The sequence below is a fragment of the Canis lupus genome, chromosome 29, assembly GCF_048164855.1.
Source record: "Canis lupus baileyi chromosome 29, mCanLup2.hap1, whole genome shotgun sequence".
Taxonomy (NCBI): Eukaryota; Metazoa; Chordata; class Mammalia; order Carnivora; family Canidae; genus Canis; species Canis lupus.
Genome location: NC_132866.1, coordinates 12,812,849 through 12,829,646, shown reverse-complemented (window position 1 = coordinate 12,829,646; position 16,798 = coordinate 12,812,849). Strand labels below are relative to the sequence as shown.

The 16,798-nt window shown below is 39.3% G+C and overlaps 1 protein-coding gene across 5 annotated transcripts in view; it reads right to left on the bottom strand.

Annotated features, from left to right (window-relative positions):
- Positions 1-10,339, bottom strand: part of RAB11FIP2 (RAB11 family interacting protein 2) — a 57,261-nt gene extending 46,922 nt beyond the window's left edge. For 3 of the 5 annotated variants that reach the window (XR_012020504.1, XM_072805150.1, XM_072805153.1), the window contains exons 1-3: positions 9,277-9,799; positions 3,183-3,628; positions 2,011-2,479 (exon numbers count right to left, since the gene is read on the bottom strand). Coding sequence is in view for 4 of the 5 variants with exons in the window: in XM_072805150.1 (XP_072661251.1) it covers positions 2,011-2,479; positions 3,183-3,628; positions 9,277-9,629 (1,268 nt within the window). In the remaining variant the exon portion in view is untranslated. Of the gene's footprint in view, positions 1-2,010; positions 2,480-3,182; positions 3,629-9,276; positions 9,800-10,129 lie in introns of those variants that run through there. The other 2 variants (XM_072805154.1, XM_072805152.1) reach the window with 2 other exon arrangements.
- Positions 10,340-16,798: the final 6,459 nt, after the last annotated feature.

The following is a 16,798-nucleotide window of genomic DNA, read 5'->3' as shown; positions in this document are numbered from 1 at the left end:
GATCTACTTATAGGTGATCCTTCTATTTTACACTCTAAATAAGAGCGACCCTTTAATTGCAAATGCATTTACCACAGACATAGTTTGTGACACACAGAGGAAAGGTAACTTTCCAGGAACCTACAGATGTAGTCGTCCTCATATCTGGCCTCCCGAAGAACACGACGAAGAGAAAGGCTTAAAATTTAAAAATCTTCCATTTACCAAGAAATAGCTCTCATTTCGATAGAAACAGCATTTGTACTGATGTCACCCAAACACAGCCTAAATCTGGCAAAATGCCACACTCACTTTTAAAACCTGTGGCAATCCATGTAAACAGCCCCAGTATAGGGCAATTAAAGATTTGAGGATACTTATTTTTCTACATGCTGCCATAATTTAAAAACATTATTTTCCTGCCACTGCCCATTTTTCTTGCTTTTGACTCTAAAATTATTTAAATTACGCAATCTCTTAAGTTATCTCAGACAGTTGTTTTTAATTATCTTCTTCAAAAAAAAAGTTTAGCGAAAGGGAGAAAAAGCAAATATATTTCTATTTACCACTGTAATTTAGGACTTAAGACAGTATGTGTAATATACTATGTGAAATACCAAAATAAAATATTTGAGAATACCATAATGAAACTATGGACTCTTCAGTAAAATATTAATACCACACGATAAGAATGTATTCTTTTTGAGTATAGCTAATAAAGAAAACTGAACAATACTTTTTAAAGCCACAGTAAGTATTTATTGCTAAAAAAAAAAAAAAATGAAAGAGATACACGTTTCCCTCGGAAATGTTAAATGCATACTTTAACACATCATTAGAAAATGAGAGGACAGGTAGGAAAGTACCGTCTAAAAGGGTGCTTGTTAATACTATACTTTTTGTTTGCAATGGAACAAAACAAAGCACTGTTTTTGAATAAAATACTACATGACAGTATATAAAACACAGTATACAGCCACCATTCACGGGTTCCGTATTTGGGCCCTGGCTTTATACCATGTACTTGATTTATAATTTATCATCACCCAATCCTACCAAGTAGGTATTCTTTTCCTTGTTTCAAAGATGGAGAAGATGAGGTTTATAGAGGTCACAGAGCTACTGAGCCAGGATTCCCACTCTGGTTGGTATTTATACATTATAGCCTTGAGGAAAAACTTCTACATTCCATGGCAAACACTCTACCATGCTAACCTATAACTGCTTAGGATTCCAATACATTCATCTTATTCTTTGATTAAGTTTTCTTTAATCAGCTTTTCTACTGTTCACTTCTGCAAAATCCATAATCTCATTTAAAGGAATAGAGTTCCCACTTGGGCGAAGGAAGAAGTACCATTATATACAAAACTGAGAACTCAGATTTTGAAAATCTAATCTTTATCATGATAGTGATTATCCCTATGACCAGAAATCATCATACAGCTACTCTTTGATATATTTATAGTACCCAAAGGGTCACAAAATTCCAATAAACATTCACAAATAGAAGTGACTTCTAAATAGCCATTTGATGAGGCTAGTTAACACCGACGATGAAAACCATTAATACTTAACATAAGCCAGTATTTCTTAAAGAACAGCCCATAGGCTGCTATTGGCCCACTAATCCTCCCCAGAGAGCCTGTGAACTAATCCCTGGAAAATAGTATCTAGAAACCCAATGTATCACCTAAATTTCTGGCCTGAATTAACACCCAGTGGTGATTCACTCTTAACCACTCTCATCAAAAGCTATGCCATTCTCTTCCTAAGTTTCAGTGAGTTTCTGGCTCACATAGAAATAGACTAGGGTAGGGATTAAGAATCTTTTATCCTTCTAAGATAAAAAGTTCAATTCCAAAGATGTATGTAGCATTGCCTGGCTCCATAATTAATTATAAAAATAAGATAAGAATTGTGTTCAAGTCAAATAAAAGGAATTTAAAACATTCAAGTATTTAAAAGGGTATTTGATACTTTCAAGTGTAGTTTTTTTCAAAATAGCACAACTTCCCCCATGAGGCTTACCTTGAAGATGGCATTATATTTGAAGCCCTGAATTTTGTTGTAAACGGATTAGTTGACTCATAATCAAAATAGTCCTGCCGATTTTCACTAAATGCGTTAGGTGATTTCAAGTCACAAGGGCTATCAGATCCCCCATTGTTAAGTTTATCAGATCTTCGGCTATCTTTTTTTCCAGTCACTCTTTCAAACAAGCTAACTTTCTCTCTTTTCTCTCTTTTATTTTCTTTTCTTACTTCAACTGATTTTGAAAATAAATTCATGCTGCTGTCCCATGATTCACTGCTTTCTTCAAATGGATTTTTCTTCCTTGGCAGTGTTGCAAATTTTTGGGGTAATGAAGCAGTCACATTTGTAAATGGGTCATTTTGTCTTCCGAAAGACGATTCACCTTCATCCACACTGCTGTCAGGTTGGTTCATTTTAGAAGTATCAAAGCTTAATGTTCTTCTGTGTGGAGATTTGAGACTTCCTGCAAACAATTTTGTAGTTAGTACATAATCAGTGACACATTACATCACACTACTTGACACATTCTGTGTGCACACTGCTGCTTTTAGAATGAGAGCAATTAGCTATTTAAAGATATTAACCTTTAAAATAATCAAGGAAAACAATCTTAAAATGGTGAAGTATAGCAGTCTCAAGTAGGTAAGCTAATAATAATTAGCATATTGCTAGACAATCAGTAATTTACTCAGCTCAGAAAAAAACAATCACATAAACTATAATGTCAAAACCAGAGGTTCTGGTGGGCAAGATTGTGCTATAAATTCTCAAAGACTTTTTTCATCATTAGCATTAAATATACTTTGCTACTTCTGAACATACAAGATTTTTTTTCTAGGAACTTTCTGATTAAATAGAATATTTATTTATGCTTCAGGCTTTCAGGACCAAAGAAACAGCAGTAAAAAAAAAAAGATGCCAGGCCATGAAAAGCAACTGGGACTCATTTTTGTTATCATTTAATAATATAAACACAATGCTGAATGCAGACAAGTTCTGCCTTCAATAAACTTACCAATTTTGAGTATATTCGGCACTCAATAAAGAGCTAAGCTTAGAAACTACCTAGAAATTGCAATTTTTATTTTCTAACTTTATAAGCTAGACTTTAAAAATTAAAAGGGTAGTTCGGATCACTAAGGATACAATGAGAAAGTGTCACTTACCACTTTCCGGAACCACTCCAAAGGAATCTACATGCCGACCAAGAAGATGTGTTTGACCAATGGTGCCAGCAGACTTCAGTTTCTCAGAAGATATGTGGGTCCCAGTTAAGTCAGACATTGAATGTGCTGAAGAGAGTCGCTGAGGACCCAGAAGGAAAGGCTTTTTTGGTTTGGATTTCATCTGTATTTCACCACTTGAAAAGTCAGTATTGGCATCGGGTATGTGAGAACTTGGAATGATTGCAGAAGACGTATCAGAAAATGTCCCATCATTTTTTCTACCTTTCATCTTATCTTTTAATTTTGCAAAAGGAGATCTTGTTTTGTCTTTCATTGATAAGTCAAACATACTTGCTGTCATATTGTTCCGCATGAATTGAATATTGACCTTTATCTCACCCCTGTTTTTGGCTCTTTTTCCTTGTTTGGATTCTAATCTAAACCACCTTAAAGAGAAGGAAAAAACTGGGTTGTAACACACACTGCAGAGAGGATACAGGCTTGTTACGTACAAATAGCTTTTTAGGTAAAGCTATGAACCATCAAAGCAATGGAAGCATGATAGCTATTATGCATCCATCTGACTTAAGTGTTGCTATGGCCTAAGAACATTTGTTAATGTCAAAGGACTGAGGCAGAGACTATGAAATAATTCATCAATACAAACTCCTCTTGAGCACTATAAAATAATGACATTTTTAATAATTAAATATTTAGCCCCAACCCCAAAATATTTCTTCTGTAAAAGCTACTGGAAGAATTTTGTTAATATCGGAGCGTGTTGCATTACAGTGTGCTAACTGTGAAAATGACATAAGATGTGATTTAGATTCATGTAAAGCGGGCCAAAGCCTTCTCCTGAATAAAATAGGAAAAATGAGTAAAACATAGGAAGTGACAAATAGTAGTGAACCCTGTAAAGTTTTTGAAGGAAAAAGAAACCTTAAATGCTTCCTGTTAGAATCTATTTGCTTCATTTATCATTGCTACTGTACCAATACCAAAGAGAAATTATTCTAATTGGAGCCAAATCTTATGCTTTTCGTCAGTTTGCTGAATTGCACCGTCCGTTGTCAAATGACGTTACAGTAGTCCCCCTTATCCACGGTTTCGCTTTCCACGGCTTCAGTTACCAGCAGTCAACTGCGTTCTGGAAGCAGACGATCCTCTGTCTGACACAGCCTCAGAAGGTCAGTTAGCAGCCTGATGCTATGTCACAAAGCCTACGTCATTCACCTCACTTCATCTCAATACGGAGGCATTTTATCATCTCACATCATCACCAGAAGGGTGAGTACAGGACAGTAAGACATTTTAAGAAAGAGATCATATCCGCATTACTTTTATTACAGTATATAACTGTTCTATTGTATTATTAATCTCTTACTGTGCCAAATTTATAAATTAAACTTTATCACAGGTATGTACATGTAAAGGAAAACATAGTATATCTAGGATTGGGTGCCAGCCACAGTTTCAGGCTAGATCCCACTGGGGGCCTTGGAACTTATCCCCTGTGGATAAGAGGGGGCTACTGTATAAGAAGTAAAGTTTATTTTGGTTTGTTCTGTGGTGTTTTTTATCTATGAGAAAGTCTCCAGTGGTCAGTGTTACAAGTGGTCATTTTACAGAGAAAATAGCTAAAAAATAAAAAAATAAAAAAATTGCAAAATCAAGCCTCGATGAGAGTTTCTATAGTATTTCCACATTTTTTTAACAATGAAGCATAACCTACAAATAGGTTACATTTATACTTAAATATAGCTCTAATCAAGTGTAACAAACTTTCTTAGCTACAAAGGAACTCTGATCTAATTTTACATTAGTACTTTCTCTCCTGTTACCAAGAAGATAAGCCAGAAGAAGCTCATGTTTACTATACATCAGGTGGAAGACTGGTTCACCAGTCTTTCCAGGCAGGAGAGAAAATTGGCACATACCATATGTACAATCTTAGAAAGTAAAACACACAAGAGAAATATCTTAATTAATTTGAAGCAATTTAATCAATTATGATCTAGTTGCATTAAAAAAAGTAATTTTTAAAAATAAAATGTTTTATAATAAAAAGCATTACCCCAAGACCCTACACTGAGAAAAGCTTTTGAAGCAAATGGTGAAATCTGAACACACAGGGACTAGAAATAGAAATAAGAAAGGACAGCAATCAACTCTGTGGAATAGAGAACCTTGAGCAATACAAAATTTAGCATTCAAAAAGCCTGGAAATGAAACAAGGTCAGACACCCCGTTATTAATTCCCAATTCTGGAAAATAAAGCCATTCTCAATGGGGGGAGAAATGCTTCTGATGGATGGTACATGGGAAATGTTCTGTAACATCTCAGGCTTTACGCAAAGTAAATGAGTACACTTTGCAGGAAGTGTACCAAAAACAAAAAAACTTAGGCCTAGAGGACTTCCATGTATACAACAAATCAAAGCAAATCTGAGGAAAAATAAATAAATCAATAACCAATAGATGGAAGGAGGTGAGAGGAATCAAAACTCACCGAATTTCAGAAATAAGACCAAATCAATGATCTACTTTAACATCCATGTTTCATAGATGAGGGAACTGGGGCACAAAGGCTAAGTAACATCCCAGTGTCAGATTAAAGCCAATAAGGAAAATACCCAAGCTGATGAATAACATCTGCATGAAAATAGAAGTTCTTTCCTATTTGATAAACCACATATGTTAATAAGGTTAAAGGCAGGGCTGGCCATGTGTTAGGGGACCCTGTGTTTAATCAGGCGGCAGTGACAACCAAGGAGGAAGGCAATGCAGGTTTTCTACTGCTAAAGGGTAAGCTCCTTGAAGGCAATTTGCCTTGCATTCAACAAATGTTTACTGAATAATTTTTTTCTAAAACTATACTCTTACCGTAACCAAGCTAAAACTGTGTGCGTGTTGCACCATTTTGTTTTATGGTAGGGAACACTAAAGACTCATCAGGTAAGCTTAAAAGAATCAAGCAAGTCAGTATTTGAATACAAACTCTAAATACAGGATAGTTTCCATCCCTCCACTCCCGGGGGGGTGGGGGGGGGGAACTGCAAAGAACTTTTAACAAATGTATAAAACTTAAAACTTAGGCATGACAAACTACCTTAGCTGCTTTGTTTTGAAAGTGAGGTAATGGGGAAGTCTTAATGAGACCTTCAAGAATCATTCCAGAGATAGCACTCATTTTCCCAGGCTTCAAAAAGATAAAATGAAGACACAGCATTTGGGGCTTAGTGGATTAATGCTGATTTTTTTTTCACCTCTGGAGTGCTGTTTTTAAACTGTATATGGCCTCTGTTCAATTTTTAGTGGGCACAGGTCCATGTTCAAAAACCACCACACATGTGGGAACTATTCCCAAGCAATTGGTGCTGTGTGGTCAGAAACGGGACAAGATTGGCAGGAAGGGTGCCAGAGGCCAGGACACAGGTGCACTGCAGAAACTCGCACAAAAGTCCTAAAATCTGCATGTGTTTGAGTCATACCTAACTCTAGGGACTCTGATTGTTATTACTTTTCATGAGCATTAAAAAAAAAAAAAATCACCCATTCCTGTTGTAAAAAAAAAAATCAATAGATATTACATAACAGCATGAACGATTTTACCATTCTATTATTAAACACTGCATTATTTCCTTAAATCTCATGCCAGAACCAACCCAGACACCCATAAAAGTGGGAGATACAGAAGTTCTCTTTCCATGCCCCACTCAAAATGTTATGACTCGGGCCCTTTCCCTCTCCTTAAAAGAAAAAAAGAAGAATGGCATTTAATTTTAAATTATAAAAATAAGTAAAATAATAGTTTTAGCCATCACACTTCTTTGCCTATCATGACACAATTGGAAGACAAGCTGTAAATACTTGTCTTCAGTGTCAAGAGTATAAAATGTCACACCCAGCAGTTTCATGGGACTTCTAAATCAGCTGGTAGCCTTCATCACTCATACTGGTTTTCTAAAAAGCACTTGGGGATATGCCGACAAGGCTCAGCACTGTGCAGAATATTAAATATCTTTCTTGCAATACACCGGTGGCCCAAGTTCATCTTGTACTGTACCACATGCACAGCTGTGCTGGAAAAGGAAGCTATTAAATATATTAAAAAACTAGAAATATTACCAATAAAGATATCTCATCAAATATGTGGTCCTCATTTATCCACAAAGAAAATGGGATTTAATAACATCTGAAAATCACTCTGCATGCAATAACATCACAAGCCCTGTTGAGAACATTTAAAAGCATTTTCCTCCTGAAAGTTCTAATCAATTTTATTTAGTAGCCAATAGAGAATTTCTGTAGGGAGACCAGGATAGGAGAGTTACTTATGGCCAAATTTATTGTAATTCGGATGTTGCCAAAGATAAGGAGTAAAGCAAGGAGGAATTTTAAAAGCTCACTTCATCCTCTGAATCTCTGGATTCACAGTTGGGCCTACTTTCGCTCGGAAAATTTAGATTTCATAGGAGGCCTGTAATAGGTCACTCATTAACATAAAAAGTACCAAAAAAGGCAGCATAACATTTGCAGTTACAATATACTAGAAAGTCTACTTTCAAAACACTTTAAATATCATAGGGTAAGTTTCATCCAAAATTGGTGATTTGAACAAACTGCTTGGTGATCATCTATCTTTCAGCTAATGAAAAACTAATGAAAAACTCCTCAGAGGAAATTTTGTAGGTAACAAATACCATTTTGTAGGTATCAAACACTTATCAAAAATCATCAATATACATTCAATTTTACATTTTTTTAAAACTTTTCTCTCCTTTTTCTTAAAATACTGTTATCTCCTGAGTAAATATTTACCATTTTTCCTCTTGCATTCCTAGTACTTATCTGTCTATCCCTTTACCTTTCACGTACTAAATCTTACATAAAGTCCTGATTTAAAAAAAAAAAAAAGGTAATAAAAATAAAAACTCCAATCAAGAGAAGCTTGCAGGAAGATGTACAGAGAATATAGTAAGGCACACTTGTTGTAAAAATGTAGTAAGAAATGGACATGAACTTCAAGAAAGTTACCATTATCAAAAGTTTTCAAAAGGGCAAATAAATTTCGGTCACGTGGGAAACACCAAAGCTGCTTTGGACACTTGAAGTCCTCTTACAAACTCAACCTATATTTTTCTCATTAATTCCGTTAATTTCAAGGTTCTCTCAGATCAGGTTTAAGGAAGGGTGAGTATATCTGTATCTCCGAAAACATGTAATTTTCCGACTTAAGACATAACATCCAAGTGTTAATTTATATCATCCTTTTTTAAATGACAACGTATCTCTCCTGAGCTTGAAAGTCAGAGGTAAAAGGACGTGTTTGCAGTGAAGACGCCCCTGAATCACTTCATCACAAGAACTCCATCACTACCTGCAACACGCGGGCTTTACAGAACTATTTCCGAAGTAATACACGAACTCCAATAGGTTGTGAATTCACAGAAAAATGTCAGCGTGCATTCAAGGTTGCGAATGTTTGTACACACTTAAAATTTTTTTCTTTCAACAGCTCTAGACTCCATCGAGATGTACTGACCCTGAAAGATGGCTGAGCTAAAACACCGGCCAGCTTGTGTTTCTAAAGCTGAAACGAAATCCTGACCTCTAAATTTGGTAATAGACCTTTAGACAACTTCAAAATTCAACATGAGACCTTATATTGACAGATTTAATTCTCCATTTCCTGGCAAACTGTAGTGTTTAACGATCACAGCAACTCACACAAGTTTTAGGTGGTCAGCACTGTGATCAAGTCCTCTTACAAGCGGTGAAAACCATGTCAGTTTGCTTAAAATCCGGTGCAAAATACTCAATTATTTAACATGTTTACCTTAACCAGAAATGCGAGAGTAATGGATCATTACTGCCTCCATTTAAAAATATATATATATTTCTTCACAAGGGCTATGTTTTACTCCAGATTCGTGCAACCATGGTGCTTACAACTAGGTCATATTTCAATCCAAAAAAAAAAAAAAAGAGAGAGAGAGAGAGAGAGAGAATGCCCCAAATAATTTCCAAGAACAGAAAATCCGTAAATAAGATAATCTCCCCCAAATTCAAAATAAATTACATAACTTACTCTGTTTTCCTTCTTTGTTTGTCCTCAAAGATGTCATTGAGGTTGATTGCCACCTGCCCTAAAAACTTATCCAGACCCACCAGGGACCTGTGCATAACTATGAGGAAAAGGATGTATTTCTCGGGATTCCCCTGCATTAGCAATCCAGGGAGCTCAAAGGAGGCCTCCTCCTTCCAGACAGGCTCAAGGGTTTTCTCAGCTACAGAGGTGGAGTACTTTTCCTTGCCCAGCTGAATTATGGTGTATGTGTCATTGGTGCCACTTTTGCCTTTTGGCTTAAGATCTTTGGCTTGGAGCACTGTGACCTGCACGTGGGTAGGAAACCACTTTTGGGCTTGCTCGGACAGCATCATTCTGGGTCTTTGGGGGGGTTGTGGTGGTGGTGGTTTCCCTCGGCGCCCCGAGCCCCTCCCGCGGGGAGAGCCTAATTCCTGAATCACTGCATCCTCCGGGCACCCGGCGGCGGCAGGCGAGCTCACGGCTGCCCGCCGGGCCCGGGGCTCGCGGCGCGGCGCCTCGCTGGGGCGGCCCGGGGGCGCGGCTGCGCTGGGGGGGCCCTCTCCGCGGCAGGGGCCCGGGGGCCCAGCATCCCCGCCGCCCCCGGCCGAGCCGCCCGCGCCTCCGCGCCGCCCGCTGCGGGGACCGGCCCCGGGCTGCGGCGGCGGCGGCGGCGGCGGCGGCGGCGGGCGGCTCCCGGGCCTGCGGGCGGCTGAGGCCTGGCCGCCGGGGCCCGCGCGGAGCCGCCCCCGCCCCCGGCCCCGGCCCGCACCCCCGCCGCCTCCGCGCCTCCCGCCCGCCCGCGCTGCTCGGCGGGCCCGGCCCGGCTCCTCCTTCCGACCCCGGTAATACGAACCGCCGGCGGCTCGCGCGGCCTGGCTCCCTCTAGCAAACCTCGCCCTCCTCCTCCGCCTCCTCCGCCTCCTCCCCCTCGCCTCGGCTCCTCCTCTCGGGCGGGGGCGGGGCGGGTCGCCTGGCCGCGGAGCTGGACCGGGAGGGCAGGGACGCGGCGCCCCAGCGGCTGTCAGGGCGGCGGACGCCGGGCTCAGCCTCGCGGGGCCCGCGGCTCCCAACCCCCGGCGGGCGGCGGCGGCGGCGGCGGCGGCGGCGGCACTTCCGGGTTGGCCGCCTCCATGTTGAACTCGGGAACGCGAGGGGCGGGGCCGGCGGGGTCAGGGGTCAGCGCCTCCCTGGTTGCCGTGGCGACCGGCGGCGCGCGGCGCGAGCTCCGGGGCCCGGGGCTGGGTGCGCCTCCTCGGCGTCGCGCCCGGCGCGGGGGCCTGCAGGGGAGCTGGGCTCCCAGGACCGGGCGGGGCGGCCTGCCCGGGGGGGGGGGGGGGGCGCGGGGGGAGCGCTCCTGAGGGGTGACAGCCGCAACCCGGGCCCGCCCGATCTGGGGAGGGATGCCCGGGTTCGGTCTTTGGAAAGCGTGTTGGCTGCCTGCGCCCGGATGGATGCCTGGCGCCTGGCACAGAGCGGGTGGGTGTCAGATAGATGGTGGCTGGCGCGGCGCATCGGCCCTCTTCATTGACCGAAAGCACCCTTTTCCCCAACCCCTTACCCACTCTTCTCTAATTCACTGGGAAGACGTCCTCCACCTCCAATGGAAGAAGAGGGGGAAAGCAGATGGAAGGTTCCAGAACCACACAGGAATCAATAAAGATCGGGAGAGACACTGGGGCTAGAGTCAGAAGAGCTGATCCCCGCCCACCCACCCCCCCCATGTCTGCCATCATCAGCCTGTGTGACCTTGGACAAGTCTTCGCCCCTCCCCGAGCCTCAGCTTCCTCGGGGGCTAGGACACCCCCTGGGCGCTCACTGTGTAGACTATCCACCTTTTGAAGCCGAACCCAGAGAGGACTCTCCTTCACCAAGGGCTGCGGACGGCTGTCTCACCTGTGCCTGTGGGCAAAACCTGATGGACACACGCGCTGTAGGAATGCAAGGGGCGTTTTAGGAGAAGCCAATACTGGGGACCCCTGGGTGGCTCAGGGGTTGAGCGTCTGCCTTGAGCTCAGGGCATGATCCTGGAGTCCTGGGATCGAGTCCCATGTTGGGCTCCTTGCATGGAGCCTGCTTCTCCCTCTGCACGTGCCTCTGCCTCTCTCTTTCTGTGTGTCTCTCATGAATAAATAAAATCTTAAAAAGAGAGAGAGAGAGAGAGAGAGAGAGAGAGAGAGAGAAGGCAATACTGAGCTTTTTCCGGACTAGCCAGATCTAGTGGGGCTGATGACTCGGAGCCTTGCTGGATGCTCTGCCTCTGCCAGAGATTCAGTGTGTGGCCTGTGATGGGCACTTACCTGAGGCAAGGAACTGAGATTCTGGGAGCCTCCATCTCTTTGTCCATAAATTGCAGATAAAATGGCTACTGTTGGCTTTTTATTTTATTTTATCACGACTAAAATAGTTTGGAGGAGTATTCTGAGATACTGTACATTTTCTGGCATATGTGGCCCCGAGTCTCCTTTCGCCCCTCTCTTTCCCCATTACAAGAGACATTTGTATACTACCTTTATTGTATTTTTTTCTGTCCGTGTCTTATCTTCCCAAGGAAATTTTTTTTTTAAGATTTTATTTATTTATTCATGAGAGACACAGAGAGAGGGAGAGAGAGAGGCAGAGACATAGGCAGAGGCAGAGGGAGAAGCAGGCTCCATGCAGGGAGCCTGATGTAGGACTGGATCCTGGCACTCCCGGATCACACCCTGGGTGGAAGGCGGGTGCTAAACTGCTGAGCCACCCAAGGATCCCCCTTCCCAAGGAAATTCTAAATTCTTTAGACTGCCTTGTGTATCGTGGATCCTCCCTTCACAGTGCCTAGCATCCAATGCATTTTCTCCCTTTGTAGGATGAATTTTGAGAGTGAAACAATATAATAGATGTGTGTACACTTTTCCAACTAAAAATGGCCACCAAAGTAAGCTGGTATATAATTTTTTGGCAAGGTTTAAAACTTTTCCACTTAAGGACATTATGTGCTCCGTGTTCCTCAGTGTCCCGTGTTTGCAGGATACCAGCACTGAAAACAAACAGGGGTCTTTTCATATAATATTTTTTGAATGGAGTTAGGTGAAGGCCCACTATATTTGTGTTAGAAGAGTAGCCATTGAAGAATCTTAGCGGGGGAGGGGAGACCTTATGTGTTATTTTAGTCTTGTGGAAGAAGGGACTTTCCTCATACTAAAAGACAACACCAGGAATCTCAAAGACAACCCAAATTCTAGCACATTCTTTCGGGAACCCACTGACACTTGCTAGTGTCTATAGATTTCCTTTCATGTATTGGGAATTCTCAGTTTTTTAGTATTACTTACACACGTGGCTGGTGTAAGTTCTACATGAAGTAGTCACTCCCAAATGAGACCCTGTATTAGTTTACCACCAGAATCTTCAGGGACACAAATGAGAGATGAATCTGAAATGATACTGAGCTAGACACCATCTAGAATGAAAAGACCTGGTTTTAGGTCATTCTAAGAAAAGCATACCATAAATATGTTTAAAAAAATTTTTTTGCCATCTCTGAGCCAGTGTATGAAAAAGCCATGTGTGGAAAATAAAACAAAATAATCATCGTACTGTGAATATACAGCATCTGGATCCCAGAGTGGGCAGTTGTCAACTTTAAAGAAAAATATTCTTAGGGATTTTTAAAGAGTGCACTGAACAGTCAATGGTGGAATTTCAAGCAGGATCTCCAGCGAGAAATAATTTGACACCTGAAAGTTACAAAAACAAAATGAAACATCATAAAAACAAATTTAAGTTTAGAATTTTTACCATTGCATTTTTAAAGTCTTCATGTCTCTATTAAAAGTTGTAATTAAATAAACAATAGGCAATTAATTATAAGAGTGGATGTGTGTTTCTAAAGAGCTTAAATTGTTTGGTAAGCTTTATTAATGATTATAAACTTGTTTACAAGTATCATTTCACTCATCTCTGAAATATAGTCATCTCTAGGGTGGAAGTTGGCAGCAGTAGTTCACAGCAACACAATAACATACTCCAACACAATTCAGGGAATACTCCAAAGGCAAGAGCTAAACAATTAGAATTGCTAACATCTCTTCCTGTAGCACCCACATTTCTTTTGAGTTTTCCCAAAACCTAGCTAGAGCCAAAATTGTTTGGATTTTACTATCTGGCAAGATCAGAAGTTATGACCTAATGTGCGTAAGCCAGAATAAGAAAATAGCATATTTTTGTCCCAGGGAAGTAAATAACAGCAACAAAAATGAGCTACATAGAAGCAAGAATTACACTGTAAAAGTGAAGTGATTTCCTATAGGTAAGTGTTTTTTTTCTTTTTTGATTATTTATTTAAAAAGTAAAAACATGTCAGTTGGATCAAATATGTGGTTGGCTCAAAGAGAGAAATAATGGCAGTTATATAAGATCTGGGATCAAAGTGGTTCTGCAGAATGTTTATTGTCTTACAGTTTACAAAATTCTTCTTATTAATTTTAAAGAAATACATATTCAGTAATTTAAAAGGGGGAGAAGGATTGCATACATAAAGACAACACACCAAACTTGAAGAGTCATTTTTTTTATTATTATTATCCTATGACTAATGATATGTGCAGAAATGTTTGGTATTGGGAAACCAAATACCAGCACTTGGGAAAATAAGATCTTAAAGGAGTAAAATGCTGAAAGTTCTCATTTTAAACTGTTACAATGCCTGTTGCAACGAATAAGAACAATTTGACCAGAAAGTAAAAATGGTCAATATTTATTCTCCAAAAGTGGAAGATTTCGCTAGTTGAAAATATTGAGTAAGTGCTACATGTCTAAGTCAAGTCCCATAAGGAGACTTATTCCAAGCACTATAAAAGATTTTTCCCTTTGGGCATCAGTATCTCTAAACTCGCACCTTGTGAATTGATTGTAGGACAATTATAACGCTCTTGGTGTTTAAATAACCCACTAGGTCACTCCCATATACATTATATAACAGATATTATTTTCCATTTGGAGGTTCAAAGATACAAGGACAACCAGAAGCTTTCCCAAAATATCATCACAATCTTCAGACTTCAAATACACACACACACACACAAACACTTGAGATATATATACAAAATTTATATATCCCAAAAAATATATTTTATCAAAAATATACAAAACTTACATACATATGGCAAAACTCCCGTTATATTGAAGATACATACATAGATTAATCTTCACATAACCAGTCAAAAAAATAAAATAAAAGAGTATTTGGCAAATTGATTTGAAATTATAATCACAATAAGCTAGTATTTGGGGGAGGGAGATGATCGTTTTGTTTTCATCATTAGGTGGCTTGATTTGTCTTCTGAAATTGGGCAGTGTATGGACACAGTTTGTGGTGCCTGAGAAGCAGTGTGGTGTGTAGTATAAAGAGCTCGAGTCAGCAATGTGGGTCTTAATCCTAAATCTGCCTATTACTAGCTACATATCTTTAGGGAAGTAATTTCCTTTTCTTGGACCTCTGTTTTTTCATCTGTAAAATAAGAGTCTATAATAGGAACCACTAAAGCATTCTATAATATTTAATAATTCTAAGTAGTACATCCACAATACAAAGAAGCAAATTGCATTTTAATTTAATTGAATTTGGTCAATATACTAAAGCAGATTCTCTTTCTATGTAACTTATTAATAAAGGATCCTCTAAGAGAAAAAAAATCTTATAAATGTCTTGAGAGTTCTCCCAAATGAAAATGATCATCACAGAAAGGAAATAAATATAACATTTATTAATAGACTCTACATGAAAAAAATTGATACTCAAAATTTGGAAGAAATGACACGTAAGCGTACTCAGTTTTGGAAAGACTGAAACTTTTCACTTGTAGTAATAAACGTAACTTCTATTCATACTATTTGTAGCTCTTTCAAACTATGAAGACATGCCGACTGAGGAAGATAGGGGTTTATGGACCAGAATAGATATTTGCACATCAGAATGTTTTGTGTGTGTTGGGATCCCTGGGTGGCACAGCGGTTTGGCGCCTGCCTTTGGCCCAGGGTGCGATCCTGGAGACCTGGGATCAAATCCCACGTTGGGCTCCCGCTGCATGGAGCCTGCTTCTCCCTCTGCCTATGTCTCTCTCTCTCTCTCTCTCTCTCTCTGTGACTATCATAAAAAACTTAAAAAAATTTTTTTTAAAAAAAGAATGTTTTGTGTGGATGTCTTTTTAATTTCCTCCTCATGCAATCATACTATTATGTTGTGCAATTTTTGTTCCCTTGACAAAATTTACTCATGTTAATGCACAAAGCATGAATTGATTTACTTTAACTGTTATATGGTGAATGACCCCCATTGGCTCTTTTTCTTTCCAAAGGATGTTTAAATTGTTTCTGATTTTTTCCTATCAGAAACAATGCTGCAGAGATATCTATGCATGTCTCTTATGCGCATGTGCAGGGAATTGGTTTGTTTTTTTTGTTTTGTTTTGTTTTGTTTTTGTAACCATACCTCTTTTTGACAACTGACACCGAAATTATTAGGAGTTTGTGAATGATAGTGTGGAAAACCCATGGGCCTGAGCATTAGATCTGTCCTGGGTCTCCAATTGAGAAGTTGTTATCCTAATAAGTCATAATCTTTCTGTGCCACTGAGGTCCCTTCCATCTTCAGAATTCTCAAAGTCCTTTATAAGTATTACATACATTATATATATAATATATAATAGAATATTATATAATTATAGATTATATAATGTATATATTTATATATAATATATATTATTATATATGTAAATATGCACTATTAATATAATGTATATGATGTATAACATAATATGATATACTGTATATCATAAATTATATATAATATATGCCACATAATATCCAGTAACTCATATTAATTTATATATACTATTTACTATCATTTTATACTATATATACTATTTATGCTATTTTACTTTATACTACATATGCTATTAACATATATAACATATGATATGTATAATTTATAGTATATTCTTTTAGGTTATATCATATATATTAATTTATATATGATTACTTCCTCTCTATATATTTATATATATAATAAAATAAATTTACATATGTATGAAATTACTGAAGAGCAAAGATTATTGTTAATAGATAAAAGTTTTGTGAAACTTAGATATTTATCTTTAAGTTTCAATTGTCTCATCACCATGAACCTTTCTGAAATCTCCTAGAATATTGCAACTTGTATAGACTTATGTAAAGGTTAACAGAGACTGGATAATTTTGAATATTACTGAAAGTAATATTTCCCAGAGTTACATATCAGAGTTATGAAAATTCATCACCTTTGTACTGTGTAAACATGTTAGCATTTTTTCAAGTTCAGTTAAAATCCAAGATGGAGGATTATTTTTTAACGAAAAATAAGGGATTAGAATTATAATATTTCTGGAACTAATGTATGTGCTCATTTGGAGCTCATTAAACTAATAGGCAGCTGGCAGAAACATTTGGTGGTTAGGGTTTTTTTCCCCTCTATAAAATCCAGTACTCTAGTAGTCTCTCCCTTTCT